General features: G+C 36.5%; 2 protein-coding genes across 2 annotated transcripts in view; one reads left to right on the top strand and one right to left on the bottom strand.

Annotated features, from left to right (window-relative positions):
• Positions 1–11175: 11175 nt before the first annotated feature.
• LOC113229116 (7,8-dihydro-8-oxoguanine triphosphatase-like) lies at positions 11176–11861 on the top strand. The gene has a single exon (XM_026462612.1). It carries the CDS (start codon positions 11267–11269, stop codon positions 11780–11782), a length of 516 nt encoding a protein of 171 aa, XP_026318397.1. The 5' UTR covers positions 11176–11266; the 3' UTR covers positions 11783–11861.
• A 380-nt stretch (positions 11862–12241) lies between these two features.
• LOC113229093 (nuclear pore complex protein Nup85) overlaps positions 12242–15961 on the bottom strand; it is a 5860-nt gene continuing 2140 nt past the window's right edge. The window contains exons 4-6 of the mRNA XM_026462586.1: positions 15846–15954; positions 15111–15210; positions 12242–14255 (exon numbers count right to left, since the gene is read on the bottom strand). Coding sequence (XP_026318371.1) covers positions 14051–14255; positions 15111–15210; positions 15846–15954 — 414 coding nt within the window. The 3' untranslated portion in view covers positions 12242–14050. The remainder of the gene's footprint in view (positions 14256–15110; positions 15211–15845; positions 15955–15961) is intronic.

The following is a 15961-nucleotide window of genomic DNA, read 5'->3' as shown; positions in this document are numbered from 1 at the left end:
CCCTAGTTTGCCACCCTTAGAATTGAAATATTTTCTTCAAATATAATTGGGAGGACTACTGAGGTACCCTCTTTCCAACAAAAAAGAATCATCAAAATCGGTTCACAAATGGTTTTTTAACAAACTTCAAAAAAGAAATACTGTCAAATTGAGAACCTCCTCCTTTTTTGAAGTCGGTTAAAAAACCAGTTGTTTCACAAAGCGCCAAGCATGCACGTTGTTCTATCGATTAATCATTTGATTTTAAAAGGGCCCAGTCCGTTTTTCAATACATCCCAAATAGATTTATGAACGCACCTAAACCTACACTACGTCGATTTCTGAACGCTTTGAATTGTTTGTTGTCTATATCGAGTTCTAGGTTTTCGCGATTGTTACACATAGGAAATGAAACTATTTTTCCGGAATTAAATCAACCAACAAAAATCAGTCAACCGTGACCATGGGACCTGTAAAGGGCCCGAAACGTCGGTTTGTTTGAAAAAACAAATATACGCGATTTAAATCCGGAAAAATAGTTTCATTTCCTATGTTTGTTGTCTTTTAGATAAGTTGCCTTGAATTAATTTTTATGTCACACAAATGGAAAAGTTATTAGCTAACGGTTAATAAAGAGTGCAATTTTATTAAAACGTTCTTATTCTCCCGGTCACAAAAAATACCACCCATTATATTATACATATTTGTGAGTTTTATGTAACAGTTTCTCTGAAACCCCGGAGTGAGGGAGCGCCCCTATTAAGTTTCTACCCCAGTTCGGAAAATTCGTGGATTCAGTGGTGATTACTTAGAATTTATTCCATTATAGGTCCACCAGCCAACTAAAATTTCTCTGAAATGTTTGTTTTTATTCCTAATTCGTTCTCTTTACAATAAATGTTACAGTTCTATTCATAGTTCGCATATCGATGTTTTTACTATACATAAATTTGTGACTTTGTATCATTTTACACCACTGACAAAGTATGCATTTAGTGTTTACATTTGTATCTTTATATAACGTGTTACGTAATATATACATATATTCATTACCGTAACAACTTATTTTATAATACCAAGTGACGGGACCAACAAGTCGTGCGCTTGGTGGTAAGCGACACGCCTGACCACAACAGTTGCAGTGCCACTCAGAGCTTTAAATCGTAAAATCTGAGGGACAATGCCACTGCGCCCGTCACCCAGAGACGCAAGTTGACAAGTCCCACATTATTGCTTGGCGACAAAAATAGGTAAGGTGGCGGGACCTACTTCAAAGTTAACAAGAAATTCGCAATCCATTTACGTTACTAGTTTCGAATAGATATGTTTTTAATCGATAGCTTTGCATTTAATGTAATGGATTTGGTAATGGTACGAATATAAGTAAAACTATAAATACGATATGTGAATAATTATGTAAAAAGTATTTATAATTTTACAAAGGTTAAGTTTCCATTTAATGAACTCGAGTAGAGATGCCTTTAAAGAATTTAGGAGACCAGGAGTGTCTGCCAAATGCGAATTAAATATACGAATCTTGTGGGAAAGACAACATAATATTTTTTTAAATGTAATAGAGTCACTATTATTAAAAATTGGTCGAAGGTATATATAAATATACAATTTCAATGTAAATACTCACTAATGTAAGACGAAACTCGAGGAAATTTCTTTTCAAAAACCAATCTTCATTATTAGGTATTCCAAGTTAGACAGGTAATAACGTGACACGAAATCTTTGCAAAGAATGGCTTAAATCGCGTGCATCGCTCTCTTGCACTGAATTGATTATACGACTTGTACAAACTGTACTTCAATGTAGAAATAATTAGTTTGCACTTGCAAACTCTACAAGTAACTAAACGAAATACCAACTCTACATTTCGCTTGATATGCAGCCGCGTTTTCTAGGAATGAATAAAGAAGAAGTATAGGTACATAGATCGGTGTGTGAAATGTTTTACATTATGTCGAGAAATACACTGAATTAAGTATCAGTAGTAACTTTGGTGTATAGGATCACATATGCAAAATAATAACTTTTCTGGAGAGAGGTTTAAAGATGCTACGAACGATATTGCTGATAAATGTATTGTGCTTAATAACACGTAAAATATCAAAATAAAATTATGTAATACATTTTATGTTCATCAGTCAATAATAGAGTGACTAAACAAGTATGGTTACTTAGTAACAGATACACGTCAATCCTCCGCCCCAAATCCTTAACTCAGTACCATAGGAGTTTGCAGAATTTGGTCTAAGTGGCGAACCCACACAAGGCCGTTATCCATTTGCATCTCGTAGTGGAGCCGTCCGCGGCGTCGTGTTACCACGCTAAACTCCCATCTAGGGTCTGAAGTGTAGATGCGAGCCTGCGCTCGAACTCCCGCTTTGAATACCCTGGTTAGTTAGATATGAAGGTTTCCTCATCATTGCATGTAGCCTGGTACACACTTGCCAGTTAAATATAAGATCATGAGGCGTCACTCCCGAAGGTTCTGGGGTGTTTCTAAGTCCGGATTTCGCCGCAAAGATCTTAGCTATAGGGTTCCAGGATCAGTTACGTTGTTGAACATAATATATGTATGTAAACCGAAATCCGTTTTACGAAGTTTTTGAAGCTTTACTTCTTTTGAAATGGTTGAAAATTCATTCTGGGTTGTACTTCGCGCGGGGCGTTCGGGACGGAAGCTGCTTGAGTCGCGGGAGGTACGTTACGTAATGCTTCGGATTCGAGCATGTTCAGCAATCGTAAAATTTTCGTACATAAATAGGTATAAATCTCGTCAATTTCATACCTGTGTGCGACTGCCTTAATTCGGCATTGCATGTTTTGTAATCCATCATTATGTATTTTGTACCGTAAGAAGCCGTGTTATTAATTCTTCGGAAGTATGTATATTTAGTTCCTCTTGAAATGCGTTGTTAGTTTTTGTTAGCACATCGCGTAAGGTGGCTCGTGCACATGTACGTTTCTATAAATCAAACGACATCGTCGCCAAAATATTAAACACGTAAAATAACAAAAATTAAATTATGTAATAAATACATTTTATATTCATCATAGAATGACAAAACAAGTATGTTTACTTAGCAACGGATACACAACACTTACCTAAATACTTGAGAGTTCTAAAATTTCACTTAGTACATCATTTTTCATATAGTTTGTATTACTTTTAAAATTTTCACATAATAAAAGTCCTTTTAATAATTATAATAATAATAACACACACACTCAACATAGCCCCGCACAAGGGAAACCCTGTGTCGCGGGTGCCATGGACGCACACATAGACAACCACAAATTACACCCAAACTCTCGAGAGAAATAAATGTAGGCCCATACACGTATTTCTCCCGGCCCGGGAATCGAACCTGGGCCCTGGAAACACATGTCGGGTATATTGCGCTCGTGTTATTTATTTTATTAATCATGTTTAAAATGAACTGCATGAAAAAACGTTCAACACACGCGCTTCAACTTATATAACGTGCGCCAATCAGAAATTTTCACAAAATTTTTATATTTATCCTTTTTTTTTATTTCAATATTTCCGATTATGCACGACTTTACATCGTCTATATAATATTTTATGCCTGTTCACAAGTTTCGCTATTAACCTAACAATAAAACATTTACTTAATTAATTAAATGTTTGCTGCCTCTTTTGTAGAACGGTTACCATTCTGGTCTGCGTCGTTTCTTTATTCTATAGAAATATTTGTATGGCCTACGTTTATTTCTCTCGTGAGTTTGGATGTAATTTGGGGTTGCGCGTTTATTTGTCCATGACACCCGCGACACAGGGTTTCCCTAGTGCGGGGCTATCAGTGTGTTCGTAATTACTAGTATTAATTTAATTACATGTTTAAAAAACGAGTTCTTTTTTTGGCCCTATTGTATCTTGGCCGTTTCGTAGCCTTTTGCTTATTGATTAGTCTATTCATAAAAATAGGAACCAGCAAATTTGAACTTTATATTAAAAGCAAATTGAACCGCCATTTATAAAAGGGTGGTGCTTCACTTGGCTTCTCCAATTCCCAGCAGGCAAAGTTTTATTCAAAACTACAACCTACAACTTCGCTCGCTTATATTATATTATCGTTCTGTTTATCAAAAGCAAGAACTATTCCAATTTTCTTTAAAAAAAAATCACAACCCTCTTCTGCCACGGACAGCTATTTAATTACTTTTGTTGAAAATAGCAAAGTTCCCGGGACTCGTCTCTCTCGCTCTTGTCGCCATACACTTGTCCAAATGGACGTCGTATTTCCTCGACGTGCGAAACGTGCGGTTAGGGCAATTTCAAATCAGAGCCCCAGAGTGTCTTTGAGAGATAAATTTAAAGAGATTAACATTCTTACACGTCACAGTACATTTATGAAAGTGTTATTCACGTTAACACAAAATATTAATTTTTTTACGAAAAATAGTGACAGACGTAACATTAACACGAGGAATAAATATAAATAGCTGTTCTTGACAATCGCCTTCATAAAGTTTCAAATTCATTTTTATGGGGCAATGTGTTACGCTTCTATAATAAGATTCCGATTGATATTCAAAATTTGCCATTTGCGAGGTTTAAAACTATTGTCGAACAAAAACATTATACTAAACGTTATTTATTATACAGCTTCTGCGTACTTGGACGACAAAAATCCGTGGTAGTGACCCGCTTAGCTCGTTCAGGTATTCTCGATCTAAGATGTTTAAATTAAATATTGTAATGATAAATGTATTCAAATGTTTTTTTCGTCGTTAGTTTCTTGCTCATTCTCCTCAGGGGAATCTGCCTTACGAATGGCAGTAGCAGTAGAGTTTAATCAGTATGGCAATTTCAAGTGTAATTTGCTTTTCTATGAAATGAAGACGACTTTACTTTGACTCTCCATCTACACTTACTTGTCCGGAGCATTATTTTCGTGATAACTGCAACTTGTTTATCTCACACTTAAAATACTTAAGTTGGACGCTGGGCTTCATTTTTTGGCTTTTGAAGCCCTGGGTACTCAAAGGATTTAGTTCATCATCAGCTACGTCAACTCTATATACATCACACTGAGGGTATGAATCTCCTCTAAGAAGAAGGCTTTGGACACAATTCTCCACGAGTTGAAAACTCATCAATGTTTTCCTTAACCGGTAGCGAGCTTTCTTTTTTTTTAATACCAAATTATTACAGAACTATAGCAACGGAATAAACAAGTCGTGCGCCTGGTGGTAAGCGACACGTCTATCCATGACAGTTGCAGTGCCACTCAGAGCTTTAAATCGCAAATATCTTAGAGGCACTGCCACTTTGCCCGACATCCTGAGACATAACTTGACAAGTTCCATGTGCCTGTAATTTCACCAGCACCCTTACCCTTTAAAACCGGAACGCAGTAATGCTGACATTACTGCTTGGCGGCAGAAATAGGTAAGATGGCAGTACTTCCCTGAACGAACTCTTTCACAAGGAGCCCTACTGCTACTATTATTGTTTTAAATTTACTATTTTAAGTTATTGCTTTAAACATTCCCAAAGTACGTAGCTTAGAAATTAAAGTTATAAGGACTCCCAGTTGAGAAACAACCGTTCTACCAGTAAACTATCACCGCACTTCTTTCATTATACTAGACCGATACCACAAATGTTTGTATTTTTTTACCAACTTGACTTCTGGAATGATTCCAAACTAACATGCTGATTGACCATTGAATAATTTAGTAAAATAAATAGTAAATTTTTTTACTATTTATTTTACTAAAAACCGACTCAAAGATTTATGGAATTATCATCTATTTGCGAAGTTTTATTGAAATCGGTTACCGGAAAGCGGATTCATCCCCTAGTTTGCCACCCTTTGAGGTGGAATATTTTCATCAAATTTAAACGGGACCAATACTGAGGCACCCCCTTTCTAACAAATATATAATGTCAATCGGGATTCTGTTGTAAATTCTGGTTGCCGTTACATAAGTGCTGTGGTCAAAGAAGCGGTTTTTATTACAGGGAGGACAAGAAGGTGTCAATACAGACGAATTGAGAACCTCCTCCTTTTTAAAATCGGTTAAAAAATAGGTAGTTTAAATAGAGCCACCGCGGAGGGCAACAGACATAACCCTTTGCTTAAGAGTCCTGCGTCTATAACAGTTTGAAGTAGGTATATGGGTTTAAAGATACATAAATCAATATACAATATAACAAAAAAAACCCAAAACTAAACTTTTTTCCACTCGTTTGGGAACAATAAAACGCACTTACAACCCAACAAAGTTGTAAGGAGATTAACGAAATGCTAACGTTTGTTTTGTAGGGGGCTATCGACATCGGACCCAAAAATATCGTGATTATTTCACTTTTAGTTCGGTTAACAATTAGTTTAAGTGTTGTTTTAGCGAACTACTTCACCAGCAATGAGTGGGAAGAAATTGACCGTTCCATGTTGCGCCCTGACAACTTGTCAACTTTTCAAAGTCAAAGTTAAATAATCTTTACTTCATCGGTTAGGAAATTTATTTGAAATCGTCATATTGATTATACTCTACTGCTCATTAAATGTAAGGCAGATTCTATATATTGCTACTCACAATATTATTCAAAAAATTGTGGTATATCGAGAATACCCGCAGGAGCTGAACGGGTCACTACACAGATTTTTGTCATCAACCGGAATCTTATTATAGAAGCGTATACATTGAATGAATTTGTAACTTTGTGAAGTGGACTGTCTAGAATAGCTACTTTATTTTTGTTGCTCGTGTTATTGTTATATCTGTCACAATATTTTTTTGATAAAATTACGTGACTGTCGCCAGCCTTTGTAAAATCCAAGCATTCAGATTTTAGTAGAAGAGCAGGACTTACATTAAAAATATTTTAATTGAAAAGTCATATTACAAAATTGAAGAGTGTGTGTTAGATAAAGATGTATGGAAGGACAACATGAGTCTTGATTCCACACAATTATGATTCAAAGTGTATTCCGTTGCATTTAAGTTTATTTGAAAAGAGCAACCCCTAGAGATTCTTGCTCGTTCTTATCAGGGAGATCAGCGCAGTGAACGAGCAGTAGTATTAATTAATATTAAAAAATAAAGTTTTCGAGTGCAACAAATTTACCTAGGTATGGAATAAATGATACTTTGACTTTGGCAACACGTTACACTTAATTAATGAAAAATGGTTAAATTATTGTCAATTCCACGTTTATACAATAAAGTCGTAGGTCTTATAACAGTAGTAAGTACCTAGTGTTATATTTACAACAGTCGTACAAAAACCTTGTTACAAGTTTTCTGACCCTACTAGTGAGTTTACTAACGATCTCAACAAAATTGATTGGCAATTCCTCCAAGAGGAAAGTGTAATTAACTTTGTAAACAAGGACGACGGTATGGAACAGTAAAGTAGACCTTTTCTTGACAAGGAAGATGTGTAAAGCCCTAAAGAAACAATGTATTTTTGTCTGTTAACAATAAAAAGACGGTTTCTGTTCATATTTTTCATTAACTTGGCCGATCGTGGGTGGCTAGCTGAGCTTGCAATTGAATATAGTGGTTACATTATTTACCTGAAGTGCTAATCGCAAAATCAATTAACATAAAAAACGATCCCAAACGTCATTCGTCTCTTAGTTTGTTAAGTGGAGGTTCCATTGATTCCTATCTTTACAACAAAAAAAGAATCATCAAAATCGGTTCACAAATACCAGAGTTATCGCGTAACATACATAAAAACCTTTTTTTGAAGTCGGTTAAAAACATACATTCACTGGAAACCCTCAACCCATCAACACATTAACGACATTTTGTTATCATTTTAATTTTTATTGTTTTTTTTTTTATTTTACATAACCATTGACCTACCAACAAACAATACAAGTAATTGAAAAATTATGTTTGCTATAGATTGTAATAACCAGTTGCTGCCCGCGACTTCGTCGGCGTAAAATGTTTGCATGCATTATATGTATGGGTTTTTTTTTTATTTTTAGAATATATTGTGTAACACTTTATTATTTCTTGAAAACCTAGGTATTTCAACATTTACGTAATCCTAGAAATAACATAAGATCCAGAATTCCATTTAGGGCTGAACCAATTTTGGAAACACTTCTAGTGAAATGATTTTTTTTATTTATTTATTGCAAAGTCCTTCAGGCGAAAACATTTTAACACTAATAAATACAAAACAAAAGCTTAAAACTTAGAACAAATTCAAATTAAATAATTATTTACATAAATAGGAGGTTAAGAACTAAATTTTTTCCACCGTTAGTGAAATAATTACAGTCAGGATTGTCGCCATTTGAAATAATGTTCACTACCACGTACACGAGTGACTACCATCATTTACGAATTGTGACGTGGAAACAATGCGAGATTAAGGCTCAACTCACATTGGCGCAGAGTCGAAGCGTCGCATCGCGTCCTGTTTTTCAACAACAACGCATGGCGACGCGCGTCGTCGCGCGACGACGCTCGCATTAATGCGCCCGGATCAGTGTGGTCGGCGTCTGACGTAGAGGCGGGTAATAAATAACGTCACGGTGAAAAAATCACGATGATCCGCCGTCAAACAGTATCACCGTGTGTCTCGTTCCGAAGTCACATCGGTGTTCCTCCGTTCCAATAGCTATCCCCGTCACTCACATCACGACATACGTATTTGATACAATGCGCAATCTTCGTTCCGTGGTGACTGAGCGCGCCACTCGTTGTAGTTCTCTTCAAATCGGGCCATTTCGCCAATGGGAATGTGTGAGATAGGATGACTTTCTTTGCTCACTCACAAGAGTCGTAGGTGCTTATTATAACTAGAAAGGGCGGATGAAAAAAATCTACAGCAATTACTATAAACCTATTTATTAACAAAGTAACATATTTTTGTATATTTGTTTTATTATAGGAAGAGTTGGTATTTTATATTTATGTATAATCTACTTTGTGTACTCTACTAGAAATATAATTACATTACACTTTATTGCTATTTTTAACAAACCAAAGATTCGCATTAAATAAGTAACAAACAAAATTACATTAAATACAAAATCAACTTTTTGAATGGAATTGAAACTTATTACAAAGGGAGTAAAAACTTAAATCATTCTATAAAAAACGGCTATAAGTATTAGAAAGAAGCCGCTGGCTAAAACCGTATATCGTTATGTAAGTTATATGCGTGACAAGGCCACGGAAGTAACAGTCGTGACAAAATCACGGTGATGTTTTTGGAACCCGAACGACAGTCACGGCGATAGAAATGTAACGCTATTCCCCATGTCTAGTCTGACGTCCGGCGTCCGGCGTCCTCGCCCGTTTCCATATTTGCATAACACAAATTTGTACCTTAATAATTTATTTATTTCCAACTAACAGCTATCATTACAGGTTATACTAATACGATAGTGTCGACGACAAGTCTTACTTACCTTTAATTTGGATAGTAGCAAACTTAATAACTACTTAAAAAATTATTATTATTATTATGGTAACACAAAACCCACAAAGCCGCTTTTACGAATTCGTTCTATGAACAACAGAATTTATCCACGAAATTAGTGATAACCTAAAGGTTACGCAACGTTCGGGTAAAGGGTGCTTCTTTTAACAAGTTCGTGCACGCTCGCGGTAACGCGAACAGAGGAGGCTGTCGCCGCCGCCACACGTATTGGTCCGGTGCACACAGCTCCACTAACTGCAACACTGGTAGGTTGGATACCCAGTCACGCAATAGCATAGATACATACTTAACCAAACTTAAAGTCCCCTCTGACTTCCAATTTGTTGTATGGAACCCACCATACCGAGCACAAACAAAGTAGAATACATTTATGGGTAGAACGGGTACACACCATATTATAGTTTAAGATACAGAAAACGTGTAAACGTGTTCTGTATTCGCTCCAACATCAATTATACTTTTTTTGTGTGGACTCCTTATAAATGCATTGCATTCCAAGGGACTTTTTACTTTTTTTACAGTGCCTCATACAAAGCTCTCACTGCACCTAAATTTGTGAAACCATGAATGAGACTGGCGTAATAAAAAACCCAGGTTCCTATAAGCTTTTCTGCAGACTTTAATTATATGGTCACGGAAATTGAGATCAGAAGCGAAACGAACTCCGAGATCTCTCACCTCAGTTACACGTTGTATAAAGGTTCGTCCTTCCTTTCTGTTGTCACCTCATTTGTCTGGCAGTTCTACAACCTTCTCATGCAAGAAATGTCTGTAGGATTTTTTTAAGACATCTCAATCGCTGTTAATATTTTACAACTATAATAATAGTTATAACCTCCACCTAATTACACTTCTTATCTTATGTAGCGCGTATGTAGAGGTGTGCGAGATTTCGATCTCATTATTTTTCTTGGCCACAAATTCAGAATGGTGGCGGCGGCGGGTCGCGTACAGCGGAGCGTTCAAGGTTTTCGCAGACATTGCGCGCAAACATGTGTCTCAGTGTCGTATTCTTGAACTCTACTCAATGCTCAAGTCAGAATTTGAGTATGGTTTAAGGCAATCGAAATCATACTCAAGTCCAAGGAAATACTTCAAGCACTGGAAATACGACGCTAATGGCAAGCCATTAGCGTCGTATTTCCAGTGCTTGAAGTCATACTCAAGTCTGTTCAAATCCTGACTTGACTGGAATACGACTCTGAGAGTCGTATTCTAGAACTCTACTCTACAAGTCAGGATTGCACTGGAAACACAAGCACTGGGATTACGACCCTAATGGCAGGGACTTGAGTATGATTTCGAGTGCTTTATACATACTCAAATCCTGACTTGAGCATCGAGTAGAGTTCTAGAATACGACCCTTAGTTGGATGCATCCAACACAAGCGCATGTTAGGGTTTTTCTATTGTGCCCGATTTTATCGTTCCTTCCTCCATCAAACAACATGGTCTACTTATCCTTGTTTTATACATCTCTAACATAATTAAATTTTTATATTCTTTTAATGAGCATTTTCCCCGTCCTTTTTGGGTTGTATCCGATCCGTTTCCATTTATTTTGAAATTAATTTTAATAGTCTAGTGCCATTAAAAAAAGTATATTGACATTACATTCCTTGCAGTATGATTTCTGATCTTCGCCTGTTCCAAACGGAACGAAGAAAAAAAAATTAACTTGACCGCCAAAACGCCAAACTGTGTTGTCAAAACAAACAAAACACTCGTTAACACGCTGCCGGTAAATATTAATTTATTGAGACGGCACGAAAAATTAGAAAGTAATTAATAAATTGCTACACGTGGCATTGCTATCCAATACTCAAAATATGTGGGTAAAGAAAATATACACTTTAGTTTTCTTGCGAACTCGAAATCAGGTACTTTTGGGCTTTAAAAAGAGAGGTTTTGGAATTAACAAATGGAATGGTTTTGGCGGCAAAGTAGAGCCAAATGAAAATATTGTAGACGGAGCTGTGAGGGAATTAAAAGAAGAATGTGCTGTGACCGTGACGGCTAGTGACCTGAAGAATGTGGGACACTTGGAATTCACATTCGAAGGTGAACCTACGTTGATGGACGTAAGAGTATTCAGCGCTACTATCTGGCAGGGGGTACCGCAAGAGACTGAGGAAATGAGTCCAAAATGGTTTGATAACGACTGCTTGCCTTTCGGAGAAATGTGGCCTGACGACCGGTTTTGGTTCCCATACATGCTGCAGAACCGACCATTTTATGCCGTCTTTCACTACCAGGGACACGACACCATCCTGAAGTCGAAGATTTACGAAATAGACTCTATGGAGAAACATTATGCTACAGTCATTGACGATAATAATAAGTAGCTATAAGTTTTCGTAATTATTTAAGTTTGGATTTGTCTGTGATGATTGTTACGATTTTAATATAAATACTAACAATATGTACTTCTTACAGATTTATTTCGTTAAGTCCCCTCATAATATCATCACTGCATGGCAGAGACTGAATTCACTAAGTTCAACAATTCTTCACCCTCATGGTGATTCATGATTCTTGGTATATTTGACCTTTTTTTGCTCAAGATAAAGTCAACTCCAGGTTTCTATGTGTAAATATTTGCTGTCAATCTACTACTATCTGCCAACTACTGAAGCATTCCCTTTTCTATACCCCTTGTTCATAATAGGACAAATTCTGGATTCCACAGGTCATCTTACACAACACTTACTACACTGAACAGCTATAGTTTACGGTTAGAGGAAAGGAGTGTATACATAAACCATTGATTATGTAAAGCAGTGCAAAGAAACAAGTTTTCTATGAAAATATTGTTTATTACAAAATGCAGCAACACACATTCTATCAACATCATCCCACTTTCAGTTTATTATGTGTGTGTACATTGTATCATAGGTTTCATAACAATTTACAAAAATTTGTGATATTTGGGCAGATATTTATAATCATGTATTGGATGAATTTCTGTATGGGCGCATGACAAAATCAATTCTATGTACTCTTTCTATTTCTTGATGACCTAGGTAGCTCAGTGTGTAATCTGAGAAATCACTTAAGATCCAGAATTACACACAGGGCTGAACAAATTTTGGAAACACCTTTAATGAAATGATTCCAGTGATAATAGTAGGTATCCATTTGAAATAATGTTGACTACCATGTACACAAGTGGCTACCATCATTTAACAAAATGTGACACCCAAATAACACGGGAGTTAATGATGTCATGAAACTTAGCATACGTTGCTCAATACAGCTTAGGTATAAAATTAGCAAACTAGGGATAGTGTTACATTAAAGAAAGATTCTATATTTTTAAATCTCACACTACGTAATAATAACAAAAGCGGTTATCAAAATCTTATAATACTTACGTATGTACTAAAACTTACATACAGTTATTACATCAAAAATTGTGTGGATTATTGGATACTTACATAGGCGAAAAATCATAAGAAGGATATTTCTTTTATTTACAACAATAACAAAACTTAATATTCTTTAATAAACCAATCTGTGAAGTCATACCGTAGTACATATTATATATAGCACAGTGAAGATGGCGTCTGTAATTGATTGGTTGTACAATAATGATCATATTTTTACTACTATCCTGACTGTGCTTTGTAATGCTGTTACATACGTACATATACATGCATCAGATCAGGCGATCATGTGGTGCTGAGCTGTGCGGCCACTGCGGATACTGAAACTTGTTGACTGATACTCCATAATAAAAACGGTACAACCCCAAATTACAACACGTTAAGTTAGGCGCCGCGCAAGCTATATATCTTGTGTTTGATACAAGCAACCGGCAACTAGAAGCGAATATTCTATTTTCATACAAATTGAATAATAAAATGTTTGTTTCTAGTCGCCAGTTGCTTGTAACCAACACAAGACACGCGTTTGCGCGGCGTCTTAAAGAATATCATGGCAGCATGGTAGGATTATTTTGAAAAGAACGGAAGTATGTAAGCTGATCTCGCCATGCAAGCTCCATTTGACACGTGTATGGAACACGTAGAAATGAATAGGTATCTAGTTCTTTCTTACTTAACATTTGGCTACCTATCACAACTTAGTACATAACAATTATTGCAGTCTTTGTTTACTTATCCATTAATTATAAAAAATTTACATCTCGACCTTCTGTTGTGATAGATTCCAAAACCAACTGGACCAGCCAATCTTAATATAATTACGATACACTTATTACTAACAAACTTGACATTAAACCATTCTTCTGCAGACTGTTTTTGGCATACACCAGAAGGCAGTCATTCCATAAAAATTCGTATTAGTCATCCCTTACACAAAAATTTACAGGCGCATTATTGGAAAAAATGTTCCTTATGAAAAATTCTCAATGTTTCTGGTTCGCCTAAATACACTAAGCCTCGTTACTGAAGCGGCGAAACTTTTCTCGCCACTTCCATTTTTGCGTAAAAGCTGTGCTTGGGTTGAGTCAGACAAATCAAAATGTGATAGAAAGCGAACACATTTCGGACACAATTGTATATAAAATTGTCGGTTTAATGCGTCGGTTTCGATCATAAGTCAAGTCGTAAGCAAAATTAACTAGCTTATAACTAAATTGACAACTTGGATCATTCCCCCTCTTCTACGTCGCATAAAGAGGTCCTCGCGAGGTTCCTGGCCAATGCCAATCGCAGCAGGTCAGCCTTCTCACCATTCAAGACACCGGAGCGAAGTTCAAGGCAGAGCATAATCTCGAACGTGTCCGATGATGAGAATACGGGCTCGTCCGACTCCAAAAGGGGCAAAGTGTCCAGGAGAAGGGTTTCCCAAAAACTGAGAGCAAAGAAAATTATTATATTACCTAAATAAATTAACAAATCACCATCTTACAATCTCTCCCTGGATGAAACCCGTGCAAAGAAGTGAAACATACGTATATGAGTTTTATTTATTTATGTCATATTATACACAATAACAAAAAGGGATAGACAAAGAAAGGCACTGAAATCCTTGAGCGGTTTAAAGTTACAGGTATTCGTCATAATCAAGACGTACCTTTCAAGCCATGACCGCCGACTTATCCGTAAGCGACATTTTTACCTAAACGGTGTTTTTTTGCTACAAGTGATATTTTAAACTGTGGATAAAAGGACTCGCCGATATTTCCTGCCAAAATTGTATCAAATAGATGAATTTTTGTGTAAGGAATGAAGGACATACACGAGGGATATCTGCGTATTTATCAACTCTCATCCTGAATATTTTAACACACGCGGTGAAATCATTCAAAGGCAAACTAGAACAAGAATTATGAATATTTTATACTAACCTCTTGCCATAAAGTAATTTATAAGAATAACTAACTGCTTCAACATGTGTATAATTATTTACAATAAGTTACCAAACGAAATTGCACTGTTACAAGGACATACTTTTAAATTACAATTGACAAAATAGTTTAGACACATTGCTTCTATAGTAATATAGAATATTTAGAATCTACAAATTCATTATATTAATTTTAAACTATGTAGAAAAATATTTATACGAAATCTCCTGTAAAATTTGTTTTTTGTCGCTTACACTAAGTCGGCGGTAATGGCTCGATTTTATTATTTTAGATACCTAATTCAAAATTTATTAGTGTTAATTCTTGTAGTAATTATTGACTGGCGAAAAAATACTCACTAGTCTGGTGCGATTTTTGATGTAATCAGAGACACTAAGAGTTTTGCAGCTTTCTTGAACTCCCTGTTCTTATACAGTCTGTGGAAATCACAGTATTTGCCTGAAACAAAACAATATTTTTTGGCTGCAAGGCCATTGCACATAACTTACGGCACAAAATTATGAACAAATTATGTTTTCGGTAAATTTACATATCGTTGGTTAAAAGGTTAAAGCTCACTAAGTTCCGTTATACTCAAAAAGGAGTTTTCTTTACTTTTATTGGGAAGAATATCTATGGCAGAAAAATGTAGTAAATATGTAGCGTTTTTCGTTATAAAATTGCTTTTCGGGAAAAGTTACAGTAACTTTATAATCTTGTTGCAGTTAAAACAGAAAATCTTGACATCTGTTACTCTACTTGGTTTTTTGTAAGTGTTACCTTCAAATTGACTAATTTTATGCCGGTTGTTCATCGCATTGTGGTGATTTTTTTTATTTCAAATCTTAAAGGATTACAGGTATCATAATTTCCATTTTCCTGGAAATCTGCTACGTTTCAGGATATCTATGCACTAGCGCGTCACGCGACGCGTCGCGTCACGGCGTATTTATACATCGTTCGCATCAGGCGCGGGAAGGCACAATATACTCAAAGTTATATTTCGAAACGACTAGGGGAAAGAGCGGAGACGCGGATTTACGGAGGCGCATAACCGCGCCGACGCCCGGAGGAGCGCGTCTCGCGACACCCACCCAGGAAGAGCAGCGGGTCGGCCAGCAGCAGCGCGGCGCCGGCGGACAGCAGCAGGTCGGCGGCGGGCAGGCGGCCGCGGCGCGCGTGCGAGCGCAGCGCCAGGTGCGCGGCGCGG

Source organism: Hyposmocoma kahamanoa, unplaced genomic scaffold, assembly GCF_003589595.1.
Source record: "Hyposmocoma kahamanoa isolate Upper Pololo Valley unplaced genomic scaffold, ASM358959v1 277, whole genome shotgun sequence".
NCBI lineage: Eukaryota > Metazoa > Arthropoda > Insecta > Lepidoptera > Cosmopterigidae > Hyposmocoma > Hyposmocoma kahamanoa.
The sequence above is the reverse complement of the archived record's forward strand: the minus strand, read 5'-3'. Positions and strand labels throughout refer to the sequence as shown.